This window comes from Natator depressus, chromosome 23, assembly GCF_965152275.1.
Source record: "Natator depressus isolate rNatDep1 chromosome 23, rNatDep2.hap1, whole genome shotgun sequence".
NCBI classification, from domain to species: domain Eukaryota; kingdom Metazoa; phylum Chordata; order Testudines; family Cheloniidae; genus Natator; species Natator depressus.
Window position 1 is genome coordinate 1,186,614 of NC_134256.1, and position 21,505 is coordinate 1,208,118.

At 55.5% G+C, this 21,505-nt stretch overlaps 2 protein-coding genes across 5 annotated transcripts in view; both read left to right on the top strand.

The window, feature by feature from the left end:
- Positions 1 to 929: 929 nt before the first annotated feature.
- Positions 930 to 18,387, top strand: C23H19orf47 (chromosome 23 C19orf47 homolog). Of its 4 annotated transcripts, XM_074937748.1 has the most exons (10): positions 930 to 1,040; positions 3,261 to 3,334; positions 4,654 to 4,741; positions 6,173 to 6,287; positions 7,316 to 7,397; positions 8,070 to 8,204; positions 10,428 to 10,583; positions 11,939 to 12,009; positions 15,061 to 15,465; positions 16,100 to 18,387. In XM_074937748.1, the coding sequence occupies exons 2-10, from the start codon at positions 3,316 to 3,318 to the stop codon at positions 16,115 to 16,117; spliced, it is 1,089 nt and encodes a 362-aa protein (XP_074793849.1). In that variant the 5' UTR covers positions 930 to 1,040; positions 3,261 to 3,315; the 3' UTR covers positions 16,118 to 18,387. The 4 variants fall into 4 exon arrangements, with proteins under 4 accessions (XP_074793849.1, XP_074793848.1, XP_074793845.1 ...); XM_074937747.1 differs by lacking the exon at positions 16,100 to 18,387 and having other exon boundaries at positions 10,428 to 10,526; positions 15,061 to 16,090; XM_074937744.1 differs by lacking the exon at positions 16,100 to 18,387 and having other exon boundaries at positions 15,061 to 16,089.
- Positions 18,388 to 20,024: 1,637 nt separating this feature from the next.
- Positions 20,025 to 21,505, top strand: part of AKT2 (AKT serine/threonine kinase 2) — a 32,950-nt gene continuing 31,469 nt past the window's right edge. The window contains exon 1 of the mRNA XM_074937740.1: positions 20,025 to 20,138. The gene's annotated coding sequence lies outside the window, so the exon portion shown is untranslated. The remainder of the gene's footprint in view (positions 20,139 to 21,505) is intronic.

Genomic DNA, 21,505 nt, shown 5'->3' on the forward strand with positions numbered 1-21,505 from the left:
TCCCCCGTGACTCCTGCAGCTGCCCCAGGCGTCTGGAGCTGGAGCACTGAGCTCTGTAGCCCGGCGTGAGGCTGGTTTTTTGTGTGGTTGCTCCCTCTTATGGAGAGAGGTGGGACAGGGCAAGCAAAGCCCTTTGTTATTACAGCGTCTGTCACGTACTTCAAGATCAGGCCTGCTCCACCTGGGAGGAGGGGTGGGGATCCTTGTTTTACAGACAGGGAAACTGAGGCACGGAGGTGCCGGGATATGCCCCAAAGACACAAGGGCTGGCCGCTCCCCTGCTTTGCAGCGTGGGGCATTATCTGCACCCAGGGCTGGGAAATGCTGCCACCCTGCTGAGCGAGTGGAGAAGATTCCTTGGGCCACACATTTGTCTCCTTCCTTAGAGGTTTTTAAGGCCTGGCTTGACAAAGCCCTGGCTGGGATGAGTTAGTGGGGGATTGGTCCTGCTCTGAGCAGGGGGTTGGACTAGATGCCTCCTGAGGTTCCTTCCAGCCCTGATCTTCTATGATGACACAGGGTGCTGGGCTAGGGAGTTTGTGGCAAGAGCTGGGGACAAGAACCCAGGCGTCCGGGCTCCCAGCCCTAACCACGAGCCCCCACCCCCCCTCCCAGAGACGGGATAGAACCCAGGCGTCCGGGCCCCACTCCCCTCCCAGGGCCGGGAGGGAACCCAGGCGTCCGGGCCCCCACCCCCCTCCCAAGGCCGGGAGGGAACCCAGGCGTCCGGGCCCCCACCCCCCTCCCAAGGCCGGGAGGGAACCCAGGCGTCCGGGCCCCCACCCGCCGCCCAGGGCCGGGAGGGAACCCAGGCGCCGGGCTCCGGCCGCGCAGGCGCGGGGCAGGGGTGACCGCGCGCAGCCAGGCCCAGGGGGCGGGGCCGAGGCCGAGGCCGCCCCGCGCTCTATGGTTCCCGCCGCCTAGAGGCGGCTCCGCCCGGGCCGGAGGGGAGGCCACTTCCTGTTCTCGCTGGTTGGCGCTTCCGGCTGGGCCTGGCTCCGGGCCCCGCGGAGCAGCGGAGAGGCCGGGCCGGCGCGGCGGTGAGCGGGGGGGTCTGGGGGAGAGTTGGGGGGCAGGGGATGGGGGCGGGGCCGTGGTGACGGGGGGCGCGGGGGGTCTGGGGGAGAGTTGGGGGGCAGGGGATGGGGGCGGGGCCGTGGTGACTGGGGGGGCGGGGGGTCTGGGGGAGAGTTGGGGGGCAGGGGATGGGGGCGGGGCCGTGGTGACGGGGGGCGCGGGGGGTCTGGGGGAGAGTTGGGGGGCAGGGGATGGGGGCGGGGCCATGGTGACTGGGGGGGCGGGGGGTGTCTGGGGGAGAGTTTGGGGGACGGGATGGGGGCGGGGCCGTGGTGACGGGGGGCGCGGGGGGGTCTGGGGGAGAGTTGGGGGGCAGGGGATGGGGCGGGGCCGTGGTGACTGGGGGGGCAGGGGGTGTCTAGGGGAGAGTTGGGGGGCAGGGGATGGGGGCGGGGCCGTGGTGGCGGGGGGGTCTGGGGGAGAGTTGGGGGGCAGGGGATGGGGGTGGGGCCGTGGTGACTGGGGGGGTGGGGGGTCTGGGGGAGAGTTGGGGGGCAGGGGATGGGGGCGGGGCCGTGGTGACTGGGGGGGCGGGGGGGGTCTGGGGGAGAGTTGGGGGGCAGGGGATGGGGGCGGGGCCGTGGTGACTGGGGGGGCGGGGGGTGTCTGGGGGAGAGTTGGGGGGCAGGGGATGGGGGCGGGGCTATGGTGACTGGGGGGCGGGGGGTGTCTGGGGGAGAGTTGGGGGGCAGGGGATGGGGGTGGGGCCGTGGTGACTGGGGGGGCGGGGGGTGTCTGGGGGAGAGTTGGGGGGCAGGGGATGGGGGTGGGGCCGTGGTGACTGGGGGGGCGGGGGGTGTCTGGGGGAGAGTTGGGGGGCAGGGGATGGGGGCGGGGCTATGGTGACTGGGGGGCGGGGGGTGTCTGGGGGAGAGTTGGGGGGCAGGGGATGGGGCGGGGCCATGGTGACGGGGGCGCAGGGGGTCTGGGGGAGAGTTGGGGGGCAGGGGATGGGGCGGGGCCATGGTGACGGGGGCGCAGGGGGTCTGGGGGAGAGTTGGGGGGCGGGGCCGTGGTGATGGGGGGCGCGGGGGGGTCTGGGGGAGAGTTGGGGGGCAGGGGTTGGGGGCGGGGCCATGGTGACTGGGGGGTGTTGGGGCATGGGGGGTGTCTGAGGGAGAGTGGGGGGGCTGGGGATGGGACTGTGGGGAGTCTGGGGGACTATCGGGGAGGAATTCACTCAGCACATGGAGGGCGAGGTGGCTACTGAGGATTTTAGGGGGGAGAAATTCATGGGGATTTGAGAGGGGTCGTGGGGCAGGGGTCGTGGGTTTCTGATCTCCTGCATTAGACTAAGCAGTTTGTGTCCCTAGCACGGGGGGGTGCGGTTTGAACCCAGGCAGTGGCCCCACAAAACCAGCCACTCTTGCTGGCCCAGCTGGAATCATGGTGGGACCAGCCCTCCTGCCTTGAGTGCAGGGCCCTGGGCTAGCCGAGCTCTCGAGGTCCCAGCCCTGATTCCAGCCCTCGGAAAGCCCGGTGAGCAGCTGCTAGTTGTTGGTTCCTGTGGCCACGGCCCATCCATTTTTTAACTTTCATTCGCTGGCTGAAGCATGGAAATCTCTGTCCCCTTCTCTAATAGGGAAATAGTCCCAGCCAGGCAAGCGAACATGCTCACCAAGCACCCGCTCAAGTCACTGTACGCTGTTCCAGAGCAGCAGGCCCCTCTCTGAACCCTCTGGAAGCGCTGGTCCGAAGTAGATGTTCATTTGCTCCAGCAGTGCATGATAACAAGACCCTGGAGGGATAATGACAGAGAATCATGACCTCGAGGGGGAGACAAGCTGCAGGAGAGAAGGAAATCTTAGCAACCAGATTATGATCCTAAAAATGCTCTCAAGTAATGAGCTAGGGACAGGATATACAGGAAACTGACCACCATTGTCACCATGTGCGTCTGCATGGTCTCTGTGAGCTGCCACTGCCCTCTGCGGCTGCCTCTTTAAGAAGCACTGAAGTATTTGTAGCCCAGGGCAAAGGACGGGAGCCTAACGTGGTCTGTCAAAAATCCCTTCCTGTCATAAGAGCCGCCATTGTAGAACCAGACTGGGGGCGTTGTGCTTTAAACTCCTGGCCTGGGAGTGGGTAACGGGCTATTCTTGTTCCGTGAATGCCAGCGATGGAATTCTGCCTGCGTCATGTGTGAAGCTCAGTTGCCTTAATAATATGTTGCTTCATTGCAGGCTTTTCACCAACGTGATAGCCAGGCCCCGCCGGGGTCTTTCTGGATTTCCCACAATGGTATCAGTTACAATGGGTGAGTCTGAAATGAGGCTATTTTGATTTTTGAAGGTATCCCCCTTCTTGTGTAAACAGAGATCTCAGTAAGACGATAGCCCCGGCGTAAAGGTGCTCAGAAGAGCAGATTTTATCGCTAACTTTTGTGGCATATTTAAATGTCAGAGGAATTCAGCGGCTGGTGCTTGAGCAGCCAGGCTGATGTGTGACAGCAGCTGTGAATGCTCGGCATGTGGTGCCAGGGATCTGTGCGCTAAACCACAGAAAAGATACTGAAGTGACATTACGATCATGACTGAAACCTCCAAAGGCCAGGAAATCCAGAGAGAAAGCTCGTGACTCCGCTGCCTGTCGCAGCACATAGAGCATAATGTCCTGCTGTTGTTCAGAGTCCTCTGCAATTCTGATAAACTTGAGGGTGGATTCTGAAAAGTTCGTACTTTAATTCTGAATTTTGTTTCATTCTCACTTTACTTCATGAAGCTTGAGCTTAGAATACATTCCATGCTTTCAGATTGAATGCACCAGCTGATGATGTGATGCTGCTTTAATTTAGGTTTCTCTCTCCTCTCTGTGTTTCCAAATGACTAAGAATTTGATGGATAAGGAAGCTGCAGTGAAGCATTTTCAGTAATAGCTGTGTGATGATTTGTGGCTCGTAAAGATTTAGCCACCCACTGATTCTTTTCCTCCCCCCCAGAGAAGTAACACCAACATCTTCATGAAAGAATAATGTTGAATCTACACAAAACTGGCTAGAGGGAGGGAAGGAAGGCACCTTGCTTGGTAATCACCTGCTTGGTACTGATTTACCCTGCTGCTGTGTGGGAGTCTCAGGACTTTCCAAGTAGCACTGTGGGGACTCAAAGGTTTGCCTGAGGGCCAGAGTAGTGACTTGCCAGGAGCCCAGGAGATGCCTCTAACTGACCTAGAGTGCATCAGATTGTTGTGGCTGTACAGTGCCTCCCACAGGGAAACTACAGAGAGATAGTGCCTGCCCCAGTGAGTAAACAATGGAAGTGTCAAACGAGACGACAGCCAGCCAGGGAGTATCAGGCAATGATGAGACCATGTTGGTCAGCACGATGGGCAGTGTTTTCATGATCATCCCCAGGCTATCGCGTTATGGTGATTTATGATTTCTCTATTTTTTGTCTGTTTCTCTCTCCCTGTGTCTCAAGCAGTTGTCACTGCCACTGCATGTACTGGCTGGCAGGATGACTACTCTGGGGGCCTGCAGCTCTTGTCAGATCTCTGCCTGGTTCGAGGGCATCAGAGCAGACTGCTGTTAATTTAATCACATTACTTAGGATCTGTTTTGTGTCTTGCATCTTTCAGCTACATCTGAGTGGATTCAGTTTTTTAAGGAAGCTGGGATTCCTCCAGGCCCTGCTGTCAACTATGCGGTTATGTTTGTGGATAACAGGTGAGGCTGCAGCGAGACACAGGCAACAATTTTCCATCACTTAAAATAAAATAGGTTTCAGAGTAACAGCCGTGTTAGTCTGTATTCGTAAAAAGAAAAAAGAAAAGGAGTACTTGTGGCACCTTAGAGACTAACCAGTTTATTTGAGCATGAGCTTTCGTGAGCTACAGCTCACTTCATCGGATGCATAGCATATCGTGGAAACTGCAGAAGACATTATATACACACAGAGACCATGAAACAAAACTTCCTCCCACCCCACTGTCCTGCTGCTAACAGCTTATCTAAAGTGATCATCAAGTGATCATCAAGGAAGGCCATTTCCAGCACAAATCAAGGTTTTCTCACTCTTCCCCAAATAGTGGACATGAACATCCTGAACTGAACATGCTTCACAGTGTCAGCGGCAGACTTATTTCTTCATTAGCCCAGGCTAAAGGAAAGGGGTACATGCTAAACATCGGGTGCTCTCTGTGCTTACGGCAGCTCACGTCCCTGCTCCCTGCCTCAGCGGGTGAGAAGACATGCTGCTTTTAGAATACCTTGCAGGTGTAAATAGCCTTGTGTATGTTAAGTATTAATTGTGTCAGGGTGAGTTAAACGTCTCTTGAGTTGAATAGGGACTTCCTTTCTGGGTGGGAGGGACAAGTTTGCCACTAAAGAATCTCTTGGGTAATTAATTGTTGGAGGATAATTAGCATTGGAACATCTTACCCAGGGGTGTGGGGGATTCTCCATCACTGCCAGTTTAAATCAGGTTTGGATGTTTTTCTAAAAGCTCGGCTGTAGGATTTCATGCGCAGCAGGTCTCTGGCCTGTGCTCTACAGGGGGTCAGACTAGTGTTCACAATGGTCCCTTCTGGCCTTGGAGTCTTGCTCCTAGCCGTTCTAGTCCCCATCGTTCTGTGCGGAGTCCTGGGCTCCACACCCTGCAGCCCCAGTGAGGATACTGCTCACATTGCACCAGTATTCTTTTGCTGGGAGGAATGGACATAGCTCTTCGCTCCAGCCTTTCAGCAGCGCTCCTTGGTCACCCAGCAGGGGTGACACATGAGACTTCTGTCAGATGATCTGACCCTGAGCTTCCCAGCACTTGTGGGCATGAAGATCCTATGATATATTTTGCAGGAGAAAGAAAGGGTATTAGCCCTGGTGTCCTAGCCAAATTCCAGTCTGCTTAATTAGTTACATTAATATTAATCGGATACCTGATTCTCTTTCACTTCCAGCATTGTGAAGCCTAGCTGCATTCTGTTACCAGCTGCTGCCCTCCATCGCAGAGCTGAGATATGATCTTTTTGTACTTTAATTATCTTGCATGGGGTTCATGAGGGTCAGTTAACTTGTAAACACTTTGAGATCCTCCAGTGTAGGGTGTGGAAAGTCTTTACCCATTGATGAAGTATTTGCTCCATGCTTTGTTCTCTACAGAATCCAGAAGAACATGCTGCTGGACCTGAACAAGGAGATCATGAATGAGCTAGGGATCACGGTGGTGGGGGATATTATCGCTATCCTCAAGCACGCTAAAGTTGTTTACAGACAGGTAATCTGTCTGTCGGTGGGTTGGTTTGCACTGGTCACGGCAGGGACATGCCTCCTCATCAGTGTGAGCTCAAGTAGGCTTTTCTGTGTGGACAACTGGAGCTTGGTGCCAGGCCTTTAAACCACAAGGTGTAAAATATTCTAGGAATCAAATTTTCTAAACTTCAGTGACTTCTGCCCTTTGGGAATGCCTCTGGATTTCCCCAGAAGCAAGGCTCACATTGGAAAGTGAGGGTAATTAACCATCGGGACAGCTTTCCGAAGGGTGTGGTGGAGTCTCCAGGATTTGGAGACTTCAGCTCAAGGCTGGATTCTTCTTTCTTTCAATTGCCAGCTACTGGGCTGGATCCAGGACTCACTGGGGTAAACCCTCTGGCCTGTGTTGTGCAGGAGGCCAGACTGGATGATAGTGGTCTGTTCTGGCCTTAATAGTTATGAATTTTAAAGACGTGGCAGCCCATGAAACCCTTCCTAGTGTTCTAACGCATTCCCATAGCACCTTCCGTTTAAAGCTCTCCGCCTGCTCTGAACCCACACAGCCAGGCTGGACGACAGTCCAGTGGCGTAGGAGGGGAGCCTATGCCCCCGTTTTGTGTATGGAGTAAAGCGAGGCAGCGACGTAAGGCTGCATGGCTGGGGTCACATAGCAAGTTACTGGCAGAGTTTGGAATAGAACCCAGGAGTTCTGACTCTGGCCCCTTTCTCTGAGCACTAGACACTGCTCACTTCCCGACGAATGCTGAACTCGTGAGAGGTGAGGGGAAAGTGCTAGACATAAGCTCATTCCTATGCCAAATCCCTGGGCAGAGAGCGGCTCTTACGCTGTATTGGCCTGTTTGGAGCCGTCCGGCCCATCTGAGGGAGCCGGGTGTCCATGCTGCTTCAGCCCTAAGAACCATCCCGAGGGGAGTCCGAGAACCATGCGGGTGTTTGCTCTGCTTGAACGGAGCCTTCATATTGCGTTGGGACTTTGCCTCCACGCTGTCAGGGAGAGCAAGGGTGACGGGAAATCGCCTTGGTCTCTTTTAGGAGATGTGCAAGGCAGCTACTGAATCGGTGTCCTCCCACCAGCCAAGTGCGCAGTCCGAGCGCCGCAGGAGCACCTCCAGCGGTATGTACGGGCCCACGGGACCGACCCTGGGCTTCGGCACGCTCCGTAAATCGGGTCTCTCCTTCCCCACCTCCTTCCCCTTCTCTCCCCTCCTAAGCTCCGGTGTCCGCCTCGCGTCTCCTCCAAAAGGGAGTCTCACACCTAATCTACATATGCTGGAGCGTGTGGCAGCTGTCTTCATCTTCAGTACTGATCTGTAGCCCAGGGAGACCACGGGTCCCAGCAGAAGATGCGCTGGCTTGATTCTGTCTGTCTGGTGATTCCCACTAGGCCTGATGTTGCCTATGGGCTGCCCTTCTGTATTCAAAGGAGGGTGCCATTGTCTGGGCCCCGCTTTGGCCACTCTCAGCTTAGTGGCTTTTAGCTTCCCAGGACGCAGTCTCTTGTCTTTATGAATATGGTGCTAGAATTGCTTGGCAAATGACTTCATTGCTGGCTCTCCTGCTTTACTCGGGTGTAGGCAGCAATTGTAATACCTATCATCCTCTGCACAGCGCCGGTGTTTAACGGGGCAGGGCTAGCACACAGGGATGCTTTTTCCTTCTCAGCCTGACCAAGCCCCTGGGGTTTGGGAGCTAGGGAGCAGAACAGGAGCCCTGCTCCATCATGTACGCTAGGAATACGTCACCGGTGCCTGATGCTGCTCTGTCACCAGCTATTCTTGCCTTCCAGCTGCCACCCGTATGATCGCTAACAGTTTAAGCCGAGATTCGCCACCTGCTACCCCTGTCCGAAGACCCGACACCAGTACGTCCAAAATCTCTGTTACTGTGTCCAACAAAATGGCTGTGAAGAACGCAAAAGCAGGTATGAGGGAAACCTCTGAAATGCAGCATTGGGAGCTCTTTTTTTCTCTCATTATTCTAAAGTGTTAGGTACTGTTGCTGTGAGCTACTTACCAGCTGCTGTGCTCCACCCCAGAGCTGGTTGCGTTTCAGTGGTGAGCGTGGTGATTTCTGCCTGGTTGTGTGATTAGTGATTATGTTTTGTGATATGGGCCTGTAAGGTGCTGTGTAAATGTAAATTACCGCTCTAAATAATTGGAGGGGAGAATCTCAAAATTGCCATTATATCCATAACCTCCCACTTCCAGGTCACCAGTTCAGATCCAGCCTAGTCTAGAGGTGCTGCCATCTAGTCGCTGTTGGTGGGGGTCACGGTTCAGGAATTTCTGCCCCTCTGTCCCCTCTTGTGGTCTTGTCCAAGTGCACCTATTCCCTCAGGATTCTCCCGCTCTCAGACTGGGATACGAGGCTATGGCACTGTGCTTATGCCCAGCAGGGGCTACTGACCTCAGAAGCCACAGGTCTGTTCCTCTGGGGGCTTGTGACCAGCACTGGACACAGTGACCCCAACCAGCCCTCTTAAAACAGAGCATTGTTTAATCTCAGCAGGAGGAACCCGGCCTAACAAGAGAATAGAGCTTAAAACAGAGAAAAGCCCACATGGGTGTTTACTGCCTAGAGGCTCGTCTTCCCTTGGCAGAGACCCTAGCAGACTCAGCTTCCTCGTCACCCTCAGCCTCAGGAAGTTGGGGGGCAGTGTCTCCCCGTTAACTGTCTATCCAAACCAATCTCTCTCCCCTCCACGGAGCATGTTTCTTTAAATCCACCTCAGGCTTTTGAGCTCTTCCCCATTCCCTGAACTCTGTGTGTCCCAGTCCTGGGAAAGCTGGGTTTGGTGGGGGAAGGCAGCATATCACAGTTAATTGTCTGGGGTGTTTGCTGTGGGGCTCCTATCTGGGCTGTTGTCTGTTTTCCTAGGTAGTTTCCTGTCCCCCTGGTTCCTGAATTAATGCAGTGTGTGCATAACAGTAAACATCTCTGCAATACTCAGACAAACATATAGAGCATATAAAATTCATAGATCGTTACAGGCAACTCCAAATCCATCAATGCGGGTCTCAGTCCAGGTCCTAGAGGACAGATATTCCCTTCGCTGAAATCCACCCCCACGACTAACAACAATAAGTGGTTGTCAATATTCCCAGCAGGGGAGCCAAGGGCTGCATGATCAGCAGAGAGCGAGCTCTCCTGGGGGATGCGGGGGCTCCCTCCAGGGCTACCCCCTGTATGTACTTTGTTGGATAGAGGATGTCAGTCCCATGGCTGGCAGGCCTGCTAATGCTGAAGTCCTACTCAAATGGCAGCTGGGTCACAGGTGATCTGCACTGCGCGGGGACTTCGGGGGGGTATTTCTGCCAGTTGTTCTGATCCAAAGTCCAGCACTGAAATGTACTTAGCAACTCTGGTTCTGTATCTGCCTCATTATTAGCTGGATCCTGTATGAAAGGAATATGGTGGAAAAACAGGGCCACAGAAATAAACCCAACCGTGTTCTTAAATCACTGCATAAAGGCCTCTGGGCAGAAGTGGTGACCAGGGAACCTTCTGGGCCATGTAATGATCTCCCAAAAGCTCTTCGGATGGAACAGGGAGCTCAGACTAGTTCTCGGGAAGACCGGCTGGAACAGAGCAAATGGCCTCACGGATAGCTGAATTGGCACACCCAGAGCAGCTGGCAGCCCTGCCCCAGTTCTGGGGATGAAGCAGTGGAGGGAGCTCTGGAGTGATGTCTCCTTGTGGAGACTTCAGTTAGTTCTACCAGATCCACTCCTGAGCAGTGCGGTGTGGTCACCAGTGACGCTACAGCCCAGGAGAGGACCCAAGTCCAGCATGGGATGCAGTATCCTTAGTGTTCTTTGATGGGTCTCTTTCTCTTTCCCCGAACTGTTCATCTGCAGTGGATCTGCCAGTCACTGAGGCCAAGCAGCTGCCTTCTCTGCAGGCCTTCTGGAGAGCAGAGAGTGCATCACAGCTGCTCTAGGACACTCAACTCCGGTCACAAAGTGTGACTGGTGGGGCTGCAGAGCTGTCAGTGCCTTAATCCGCCCCTAAATATTGACTCCTCTGCCCCGAGCCTCTGGAAGCAAAACGCTTTATCCAGCGGGGTCCCCGGAGTGCGGGAGCTGATGGGGTAAAGCTGGAGTTAGCAGAGTCTGATCTCTTCTCCCCTTCGGCTTTTCCCCAGCTTTATGCGATCCAGCGGACGAGAGCCTGGTGGGCCCGGTGAAGCGACGGCGAGTTACAGCGGAGATGGAAGGGAAGTACATCATCAACATGCCAAAAGGTACCACGCCCAGGACTAAGAAAATCCTGGAACAGCAGGCAGCAAAAGGTACCACTGGTATGTTCTTAGCCCCTTGGCAAAGTGTGTGTCTGTGCCTTCCCCAGATCCATTTGGCACATGGACGAACCCCGCATCAAGAGAGACCAGGTGGAGGAGCTCATATCTTTTATTGGACCAACTTCTGGTGGTGAGAGAGACCAGCTTTCAAGTCACACAGAGCCCTCCATCAGCGCTGGGAAGGAACTCCCAGCGTCCCAGCAAAGTGCAAGTCGGAACAGTGTTTAGCACATTCAGTCTTACGATCTGTGCTAGTGACTGATGCTAAACAATCTGTTCCACCCTGTAGTTAGTTGTGAGGCTCCGGGGACGCTTCCCAGCCCTGAAGAAGAGCTCTGTGCTTGTCTCTCACCAGCAGATGTTGGTCCAGCAAAAGCTCCCCTTGTCTCTAGTATCACGGTACTGACATGGGTACAGCTGCACTGCCTGCCCCCTGATGTCTTACAGCGAATGTGGCTGATGGTGATTAGCAGAGACCTGGTACTTAAGACACGCTTGTAAAATAGAAGGTGAACGGTACTTCCTTCTCCACGCCCGCTCAATGAGGTCGTGTGACTAGGAAGGGGGGCGAGCCACATCGACCCAGCCCTGTGAGACGGACAAACTAGGGGTCACACACACAAGGCCTGATCTAGACATGGATTTGGTACTAGTGGGTGTGATATCATTAACAGTGTGGTTATACTGGTACAGCCCCTAGTGTGGAAGCATTTATGGGTACAGAGGTGCCTTGTACTGGCACAGCTTATTCCTCTCCCCATGTGGAAATAGCTGTACTGGGGTAAAGCATCTGGGCACTGTGTCCACATGAGGGGTTGTGCACATTCAGTTAGGCTGCTATAGTTAAAGGGGGGAAACTTTTTAGCCTAGACAAGGCCTTTGTGTATGTGGGACTTTCAAGGGAGGCCTGAAAGCCAAGGTCCTGTTGAGAGTCATGCGGAGAGCCCGAGAGCACCTGGCTGGTTTCTGTGAGAATCCTGGCCAAGTGCTCCTTTCCCGCAACGTCGAGCAGCATGTTGTACCCTGGCCGCTGTGCTCCACTCCAGAGGTGGCTGCATGTTAGGAGTGCTGTGCGCACACGAAGTCTTTGCAGCTCTTTGTGAGCCTTTGGAAGGAAGAGTGGGAGAGGCATGTCAAATATTCTCCTTCGGATGTCAGTGTGGGTACCGTCTGCAGTGGGGTTTGTAGCATCTGCTGCTAACGGGCCAGGGGGGTATTTATAGAGGCAAGGTGGCCATTTCCTGCTGAACTTGGCTCACATCCGACGTGATGCCCCTTGTGGGTTTCCTAAAACCTTCCCCAGTTTCCTTCTTGTGGAAGCCTGAAAGCCCTTCTCTCATCTTTGCTGCTGCCAGGTGTACCCAGGACATCTGTGTTTGACCGGCTGGGAGCTGAGATGAAGGCAGACACAACCACTGGGAATAAGGTGAGAGGGAAGGGTGTTTCCATGGTGGTGGAACCTGACTAGCTTGTGAGAGAGCACAGGGGCTGTGAGCGCCCTGCATCCTGGCCAGAAGTCCCTTGCTGTGCTCTGTGTTCCATTGAAATCCAGGGCATGGCTCACCGTGAGGGTGGGACAGTCCGGCTCCTGGTGTCATAGCCAGGCGTGTACGCTTTGCACGCACAGGGCGGAAATGCTGTTGGTGGGGGGGTCTCGGAGCTCCTTCTCCTCCAGCTCGGTGTTACTGCTCTGTGACCCATCGCTGGTGTACTTGGGCTCCCAACTTATCATAGAATCATAGAATATCAGGGTTGGAAGGGACCCCAGAAGGTCATCTAGTCCAACCCCCTGCTCGAAGCAGGACCAATTCCAAGTTAAATCATCCCAGCCAGGGCTTTGTCAAGCCTGACCTTAAAAACCTCTAAGGAAGGAGATTCTACCACCTCCCTAGGTAACGCATTCCAGTGTTTCACCACCCTCTTAGTGAAAAAGTTTTTCCTAATATCCAATCTAAACCTCCCCCATTGCAACTTGAGACCATTACTCCTCGTTCTGTCATCTGCTACCATTGAGAACAGTCTAGAGCCATCCTCTTTGGAACCCCCTTTCAGGTAGTTGAAAGCAGCTATCAAATCCCCCCTCATTCTTCTCTTCTGCAGACTAAACAATCCCAGCTCCCTCAGCCTCTCTTCATAAGTCATGTGCTCTAGACCCCTAATCATTTTTGTTGCCCTTCGCTGGACTCTCTCCAATTTATCCACATCCTTCTTGTAGTGTGGGGCCCAAAACTGGACACAGTACTCCAGATGAGGCCTCACCAGTGTCGAATAGAGGGGAACGATCACGTCCCTCGATCTGCTCGCTATGCCCCTACTTATACATCCCAAAATGCCATTGGCCTTCTTGGCAACAAGGGCACACTGTTGACTCATATCCAGCTTCTCGTCCACTGTCACCCCTAGGTCCTTTTCTGCAGAACTGCTGCCTAGCCATTCGGTCCCTAGTCTGTAGCGGTGCATTGGATTCTTCCATCCTAAGTGCAGGACCCTGCACTTATCCTTATTGAACCTCATCAGATTTCTTTTGGCCCAATCCTCCAATTTGTCTAGGTCCTTCTGTATCCTATCCCTCCCCTCCAGCGTATCTACCACTCCTCCCAGTTTCGTATCATCCGCAAATTTGCTGAGAGTGCAATCCACACCATCCTCCAGATCATTTATGAAGATATTGAATATAACCGGCCCCAGGACCGACCCCTGGGGCACACCACTTGACACCGGCTGCCAACTAGACATGGAGCCATTGATCACTACCCGTTGAGCCCGACAATCTAGCCAGCTTTCTACCAACCTTATAGTGCATTCATCCAGCCCATACTTCCTTAACTTGCTGACAAGAATACTGTGGGAGACCGTGTCAAAAGCTTTGCTAAAGTCAAGAAACAATACATCCACTGCTTTCCCTTCATCCACAGAACCAGTAATCTCATCATAAAAGGCGATTAGATTAGTCAGGCATGACCTTCCCTTGGTGAACCCATGCTGACTGTTCCTGATCACTTTCCTCTCATATAAGTGCTTCAGGATTGATTCTTTGAGGACCTGCTCCATGATTTTTCTAGGGACTGAGGTGAGGCTGACTGGCCTGTAGTTCCCAGGATCCTCCTTCTTCCCTTTTTTAAAGATTGGCACTACATTAGCCTTTTTCCAGTCATCCGGGACTTCCCCCATTCGCCACGAGTTTTCAAAGATAATGGCCAAGGGCTCTGCAATCACAGCCGCCAATTCCTTCAGCACTCTCGGATGCAACTCGTCCGGCCCCATGGACTTGTGCATGTCCAGCTTTTCTAAATAGTCCCTAACCACCTCTATCTCCACAGAGGGCTGGCCATCTCTTCCCCATTCTGTGATGCCCAGCGCAGCAGTCTGGGAGCTGACCTTGTTAGTGAAAACAGAGGCAAAAAAAGCATTGAGTACATTAGCTTTTTCCACATCCTCTGTCACTAGGTTGCCTCCCTCATTCAGTAAGGGGCCCTTGAGCGTTCCTGTTCTCACAGCCGCCTTCATTGCCTTCACGTCGATTCATTCAGGATCCGCAGCCACAGTTGAAAGGCTGAGAAGGGGTCAGGTCATTTCTGCTACAGCCGGCGTTCTTTAAATCAGAGAGAGCAAACCCTCCGCTCCCTGGCCGTTTGCGGCCTCTGTGAAAAGATTCAGGTCTGGGATCCATTCCTAGTGGACAGGTGCTCGTGTCACAGAAATAACCACGATATTTAGCGGCCTTGTTGGCCGCCTTAACCAAGAGAGGGTGTTAAATGATCCACGGAAACGAAGGTCCCCTCTGGGCCATGGTGTGCATGTCGGGGAGGGGGAAAGCACGTGCCCTGATGCTTCTCTGCCTGTTCTGGAGGTGAAGGACTTGGGTCTCTATGGTTGACACGTAACACCTGTCACTGTCAGCACATTCACATCAAACCCTGAGACGCACCTGAAACAGAGAGATGGTGCTGGACTGGGATTGAGGAATCCTGCGATCTGTTCCCAGCTCTGCCACCAACCTCTGGGTGACCTTGGGCTAGTCATGCCCCCCTGTTCCTCAGTTTCCCCATCTCTGCTATGGGCTAGATACTGATCTCGTGTTGAGATCTAGAGACAGAAATTTCTACGTCAGAGCAAGGTGGTCGTGTGATTATTAACCCGACAGAATTGTATGGCTCTGTCCAATGAACATGAAGTGGAAGAATATTTTACCGACCATGCTCCGTTTTAGGAGAAGAATAATCCCTTGCTCTGATCTAGCACTTTTTGTCAGTGCATCTCGGAGCACATTGCAAAAGAGGGCTATATAATTTCTCCCATTTGGGGAAACTGAGGCATGGTGCGGAAAGGGGACTTGCCCCAGGTCACCCAGCAGGCAGATAGTGGAGCTGGGAACAGAACCTGTGTCCCAGTCCAGTTCTCAGTCCACTAGGCCACACTGCCTTCCCATTTTTATTCCTTTTGCGCATGTGTGACTAATGCCTGGGATGCATTGCAGCCTACAGGGGTCTTCAGCCGACTAGGGGATGCACTGGAGGCAGAGGAGGATAAAGCCACAGAGAGCGACGATGACTGCTCCGTCCTGCAGTATGCTGGGGTCCTGAAGAAGCTCTCCAAGCCTTTACGCAAGGAAAGTGCCAAACCAGGAGTAACCATCAAAGCAAAAGCCACGAGCTCGGAGGCAAAACCAGCTGTGACGACCATTCGGCGACTTGGCAACAAGAGCACTAGCCTGGCGGCGAAGGAAAAGAAGCCGGAATCAGCGTCCAAAGTCAGTGTCGTACAGAGACTGGGCAAGCCCGCCCTGCCCACTGAGGCCCAGGACAGCAGTGTCACCAGCACGAAGAACAAAGCTGAGCCGCAATTCAGGGTCACTCTAAAGAGGACTTTGGGTAGCGCTAAGGTAAGCAGCACCAGCGAAATCTATAGCGCTCAGATGGACAATACAGGGACTATTAGTGTCTTTAAAAGACTGGGCAAGAAGGCAAACTGACCTGTGAAAAGCGCCTGGAAGGTTTGGTTCTGTGACCGCTAGTGTCCGAACCACTTAGTCCTTCGTCTGCATTGTTACCACTCTCTTGACGTGCGTGAAACCCTGTGTGGGGGATTCCCCGAGACCCGTCTCTGTCTCCTTCGGCAGGATCGGGGCGCCTGGCCCACACCCAACTTGGCTTGAGTGGAGTGTGCGTTTGCTCTGATCCTGGCTCATTTCCTTACCATTAAACTCAAAGGGCGCAAGCTGCTGTGTGAAATGAGTTGGGATTCTTGCATGGTGGGTGCCTACATCAAAACAGAACCGTCACATGTCAGTTGTGAGCCCCCTTGTCTGGAGGCCTCAGCAGAGACGACCAGGCGAGAATGGGCCATGGAGACTACGCCCCTACTCCGTGCAGTGGGTCTGCGGCACGGCGGAAGCCTGGGCTCTGGATAACGGAGGGTTTTCTTCTCCCAGGCTGTTGTCCGAGCACCTTTCACCAGCGCTAAAGTTCACTGAAAGCTTTTTTCTATTCTTTTTTTCTATCTTTTTCCCTCTGCAGGTTCTTGCCTGTATCTAGGAAGTAGCATCTCGAGGTCTCCATACAGAGATAATATGGAGTGGGGACACTGTGCTGGAACTCTTGAGTCTAAGAGGGTTTCCTAGCAACCTATAAAACCAAACGTAAGGGCTCCAGGACACTGCACAGACGTTTGTTTGAATGTTGTCAGTCCAAGAGTGTTAATCTAAGAACCACGGGAGATGTCTCTTCTCCTTCCGTCCTCACGCCTGCTCTTGTGCGAACATTTCTTAGTACCTGTGCTAGCATCGCTCCACCTGCCTCTTCCCAGTACAGCCTTACACTTGTATTCCAGGCATGGGTTCCCACCCGGCTCTGTGCAGACATTGCACTCTGAGAGGTGTGGCGTGGATTCTAACAGGTCCGTGGGCAGCTCCGGTGTCTGCCAGGAGCATGCTATGCGTATGCGTGGCCTGGATGTGTTTGGTCAGTTCAAGAAATAATATTTTGTTTGCGGGGGAGGGGGAGAGAGTTTGTTCAGACTTCAGTGGCCAGTTGCCCTAAACTGTAAAGGCAGTCCAATTCTGCACAGGGCCAGCTTTCTCTTTGGATTTCCCAGGTCAGATCGATCGGCCTCATCCCCAGAGGCTAGGTACTGGCGTTGTTTTCCCGGAGGCAGCAGAGCTGCCCTCTCCTGAAGGGATTTCAGCACCCTCGTGCTGAGTGGTTTGGTTTTGAGTAGGCCGGAGATTCAGCAGTGAAGTAATTTTGCACATGTGCAAATACAAAGGCAGATGTCTGGCTTTGATTACTTCTCAGCTTCTCTGTCCCCAGGGAAGGCAACAGGCCTTGCTCCCCTTCCTAAAAGGCAGGACTCCTGTACATTATTTTCTGTAGGGAGACTAGACGGTTATGCTGCTGTGTCCAGCCTGGGACAGGAGCCAGGGTCACTACCATGTTGTGTGGTGGACCCCATGCAAAGCCCCATTCCGAGTGGACACGTGTCTGTATCAAAGAACCACCAGTGCAGTTGGTGCTGTCACTCCTGAGGGAAGCCTTTGCAGAGAGGCCGAGGACTGAGTCCTGGGCAGCAAACTCCTCTCTCCCCTCTAGGTCAGAATGTAGCATATGACAGGGGGAGCTTGTCCTGTTCCGTGAAGAGTGGGTAGTCACGGGGCTGTGGGCCAGCTAGTTCCAGTGGCTGTTTGTGCTCCCCTCTTCCCCCTCCCTAAAGGGGGTTACTCCTCCCTAGTAGGTACTGGGGGGCGGGGAAGAGGTTAATGCCCATCAGGCTAGCTGGGCAGCTGTCTGGAGTTCACAGACAAAGCTTGGCAGTGTGCCGAGAGAGGTTCCCTGGCTCTGTACCTGCTGGAACACCAGACTAAGGTGGTCACATGCAGCCCACAGACCTGGAGCATGGCGTGCAGCCACACTCTCCCTTGGTGGGTGCTGCAGGATATTCGGATAAAAAGCACTAGGTTAGTGCTAAGTGAGTTATCTTACTAAAGAGAGTGTAACCTGCCAGATAGGCCCCAGCTGGCAACGCTCCATCTTGGCATAGCCGGATATGCTGGGAGCATCTGTGGGACATGGCGCCGGAGCAAAGATGAGTGGCTGCCGTTGGCTTCCTTACCAACTGATTAAATGTGGTTGTCACTGTAGACCACCTCTGCCCTAACACCAATGCTGCGTTAGCCTGCCATGTCGTCGTGCGGTGTCAGGTCTCTCTCTATTGGTACTGCAGCTGAGGCGCTGGGCTGAAGGACTGACTGTTAATCCAAACAACAATTCCTCCGTCTTTTATCTACTGTTCTTTTTTAAGCCAAACAGGCAGTTTAATGTCTCTGGATATAGGCCTCCTCCTGAAGGAGATCCTGTCGCCTTTTTTGCTGTGGGTTTACTGCATCCCTTTAGCTTTTCTATTTTATAATCTGGATTTCAGTGGTTGCCTGTATTGGTCTTCCTGTTTGTTCTGAAGTGCTGACTTTTCTTGTGAAACACCCACTTTGCAGGCTCCTTAGGCTTTATAACGGGGTTAAAACAGGAGTGTTCAGCGGTGCGACGGAGATGAGGAGGAGAATCTTTGCTGCAGGGTGTTTCTGAAGGGAGGGGATGGGGTTATTGGATCCAAGAAAGGGAAGTTTGGGTTTTTTCCCCCCCAAAGACAAAATAGGAAAGTTGGCATAACCCATTACTGAGCATTTTCGTCGTGCCTGCGAAAGGAGGGGTAAATGTTCTGAATGTTTTTACACTGTTGGAGGAGAATGAAATCTGCACCCAGGCTACATTGTGTAGTCAGCGGCCAGGAGGCAGTAGAGATTTGTGTAATGCACTCAAGGCACGTGCCATGATTCTTCAAGGATTCAACGTGCTGTTGCAATAAAGCATAAAAAAAGACATACTCCTCTCATCCCTCCTTGGGCTTTAATGGATCTCTGCTGCTCGGAAATCCCTTTGGTTGCTTTTAAAGCAGAAGTCATGGTCTGGGGTGCCCTTGCAGATAGGGATAGTGCTGTCGACTTACTCAGCACCTTCAGAGCCTCCGTGTGAAAAGGGCTGCACAATGATGGATGTTATCCCCCTCTTGCAGATAAACTGCTAGTCAGAGTGCAGCGGTGACCTGCCCAAGGAAGGGTCATGGCAAATCCGGGGGCAAGGACCCGGAGTCCTCGTCCCAGTTTGAGATGTCCGACTCTGGCTCCTAGAGACTAACCCGCCCCCTCCTGCCCAGGGTGCTCAAAGCGTTTTACCCCTAGCAGTTTTGCAGGGAGTTTGTGCTTGTATTGAATATTTGCGGTAGCAGGTACCCCATTTTCCATTGACTCTGTTCCCTGGGGCAAAACTACCACGGCGCTGCCCAACAGCGTCTGTGAGACACTGTTGTTTTGCTTGTCTCTCCTCTGTCGCCTGGCAAAAGAAAATCCGAGGGTTTTAATTAACACTTGTCTTCCTGCTCCTGCTCTTCGCCAGATCCCAGGGCCAGAAGGGAGCTTTCTGATCGGCTGGTCTGACCTGTCTAACCCACCTGCCCTCACTGCTGTTGCTTCATCCTTCCCGCCCTGTGCTTCCTTTGCTCAGCAAGCTCTTTACTGAGGATACTGCTGAGTTCTGCCCCCCTCTTTCCCCCCGGGGGGGATACTGCCATCTCTGCGTAGCAGCGCTGGTAAGCAGCTGCTGTGTTCCCCCCTGCCCTGGGGTGGGGGTGGGGGTGGGGGTGGGGGGAGAGGAGGGGATGTATGGAATATATACACTGTAAAGTGTGTAGGATACAACCCAAGAATGGTGATGTGTGTTGCAAATACCCTCTAGCAAACGCTCCTAGGCTGGACCCCTAGGCTGATTTCACTGCTAAATCCGCTTTCTGGGTGTCTGCACAGCCGGGGGAGGTTAGTGCACCCCCAGGAGTCCTGCGGGCACCAGGCTGTGCTGGGCTCAGCCCTGCTGCAGGGTGGATGCGTGTCTGAGGGCGGGGGGCTGCTGCCTGGTGGGGGCTAGGCTCTGGGGTTCTGCTGGGGGGGGGGAATCAGGCCCTGCCCCCTTCCCCCCCCCAGGACTCAGGGTTCTGCTGGGAGCTGGTGGGGGGATCAGGCCCCACACCCCCGGACGCCGGGGTTCCTGTTCCTACCCTTAGCCTAACCCCCCACTGTTTGCGTCTCGAAAATCAAGTATGCTCTATGGAAATTTATGCAAATCTATGCAGCGGCCAGAGGGGCGGGGCTCTCAGGGGGCCCCGCCCACCAGCGGTTGCAAAGGGCTGCCAGCGTGTGGACGTGGTAGACTGAAGAGGCGGGGGGCATGCGCACTGGGCTCCAGCCCGGCGCAGGCGCAGTGAGGCGCCGCCTGCCGATGCCGCTTGGCCGCATGCGCAGCGCGCCCTGTCCCGCCGTTTCTGCGCAGTGCGGCCCCTGGGCGGGCCCCGTCCCGCCCCCCGCTTCCGGTGCATTGGAACCCGGGGGGGCGGGGTTTCCGGGAGCGCGGGTGCTGCGGGGCCTGACGCGGCGGTGGAGCTGGGCCCCGCGGGGAGGGAGGCGGCACCGGGATGAGCAGCGGCCGCCGAGGGAGCGCGGGGCGCCCGTGACAGGTGGGGAGGCGGCCCCCCCCGAGCGATCCCCCGCGATGGTACCGCCCGGGTCCCCAGCCTGCCCCCCCCCGCGATGGTACCGCCCGGGCCCCCCTGCCTGCACCCGCGCGATGGTACCGCCCGGGCCCCCCGCCTTCCCTCCCCCGCCACGGTTCCGCCCGGGCCTCCTCCCGCGATGGTACCGCCCTGGCCCCCCCCGCCCCCCCATGGTACTGCCCGGGCCCCCTGCCGGCTCTCCGCCACGGTGCCGCCTTGGCGCCCCCTCCCCACGATGGTACCGCCCGGGCCCCTGTCCTCACCCCCCCCCGCCATGGTACCTGCCGGGAGCCCCCCCCCCGTTCCCCTTCTCCCTGATGGAACCGGCCCGAACCCCCGGGCAGGGCGGGGGGGGCCCGGGCTGGGGGGGGGTGTCTGTCCCCAGGGGGTTTGGGAGGGGGGCCCGGGCTGGGGGGGGGGTCTGTCCCCAGGGGGACGGGCTGGGAGGGGGGCCCGGGCTGGGGGGGGGTCTGTCCCCAGGGGGACGGGCTGGGAGGGGGGCCCGGGCTGGGGGGGGGGGTCTGTCCCCAGGAGGTTTGGGAGGGGGGCCCGGGCTGGGGGGGGGGGTCTGTCCCCAGGGGGTTTGGGAGGGGGGCCCGGGCTGGGGGGGGGGGTCTGTCCCCAGGGGGTTTGGGAGGGGGGCCCGGGCTGGGGGGGGGGGTCTGTCCCCAGGGGGTTTGGGAGGGGGGCCCGGGCTGGGGGGGGGTCTGTCCCCAGGGGGTTTGGGAGGGCGGCCCGGGCTGGGGGGGGGGTCTGTCCCCAGGGGGTTTGGGAGGGGGGCCCGGGCTGGGGGGGGGGGTCTGTCCCCAGGGGGTTTGGGAGGGCGGCCCGGGCTGGGGGGCGTCTCCCTTGAAAGTTCATCAGGGACCCTGGCTTGGGGTTTCTCTCTCCAGGGGGAGGATTTGGGGGAGGGGACTCTGGTATGTGATTCTGCTCTCCGGGCACCTGCCCCCCTGCGCCGTCACCTTTCTCCAGCGCATGCTTCTGCCTGTCCGGCTGCTCTCGGTGGCACCTTCCTGTCCGAAGGCCACCGGGCGCCCCTTTCTCTTGTGCGGCTCCACGCCCTGCTAGGTTCGGGGCTGGAGTGTCTGTGACGCCGGTACCCTCCTGCCCCAGTCCCAGGCACCTGCCTCCCCTGATCGCCTTTGAAAATCTCAGTGGATGGTACAAAGTGTGGGGGCCCTGGGGAAGGGCATATCCTGTTAGGAATGTGTGTTACGAAGCTGTCCCTAGCGCTTTCACCCTTGTGCTTTACGGGACAACGTTGAGACCCAAAACGGTGTCGTCTCCTCCTGGAGAATCCCTGTGTAACTTATGCCTCCAAAACACCG

Bases quoted from the DNA above. Each gene is read 5' to 3' on its own strand.
- C23H19orf47 (XM_074937744.1), top strand. The intron at 4,742-6,172 runs GTGAGGCTGCAG...TGTTCTCTACAG, and splicing joins GTTATGTTTGTGGATAACAG to AATCCAGAAGAACATGCTGC. The intron at 8,205-10,427 runs GTATGAGGGAAA...GCTTTTCCCCAG, and splicing joins TGTGAAGAACGCAAAAGCAG to CTTTATGCGATCCAGCGGAC.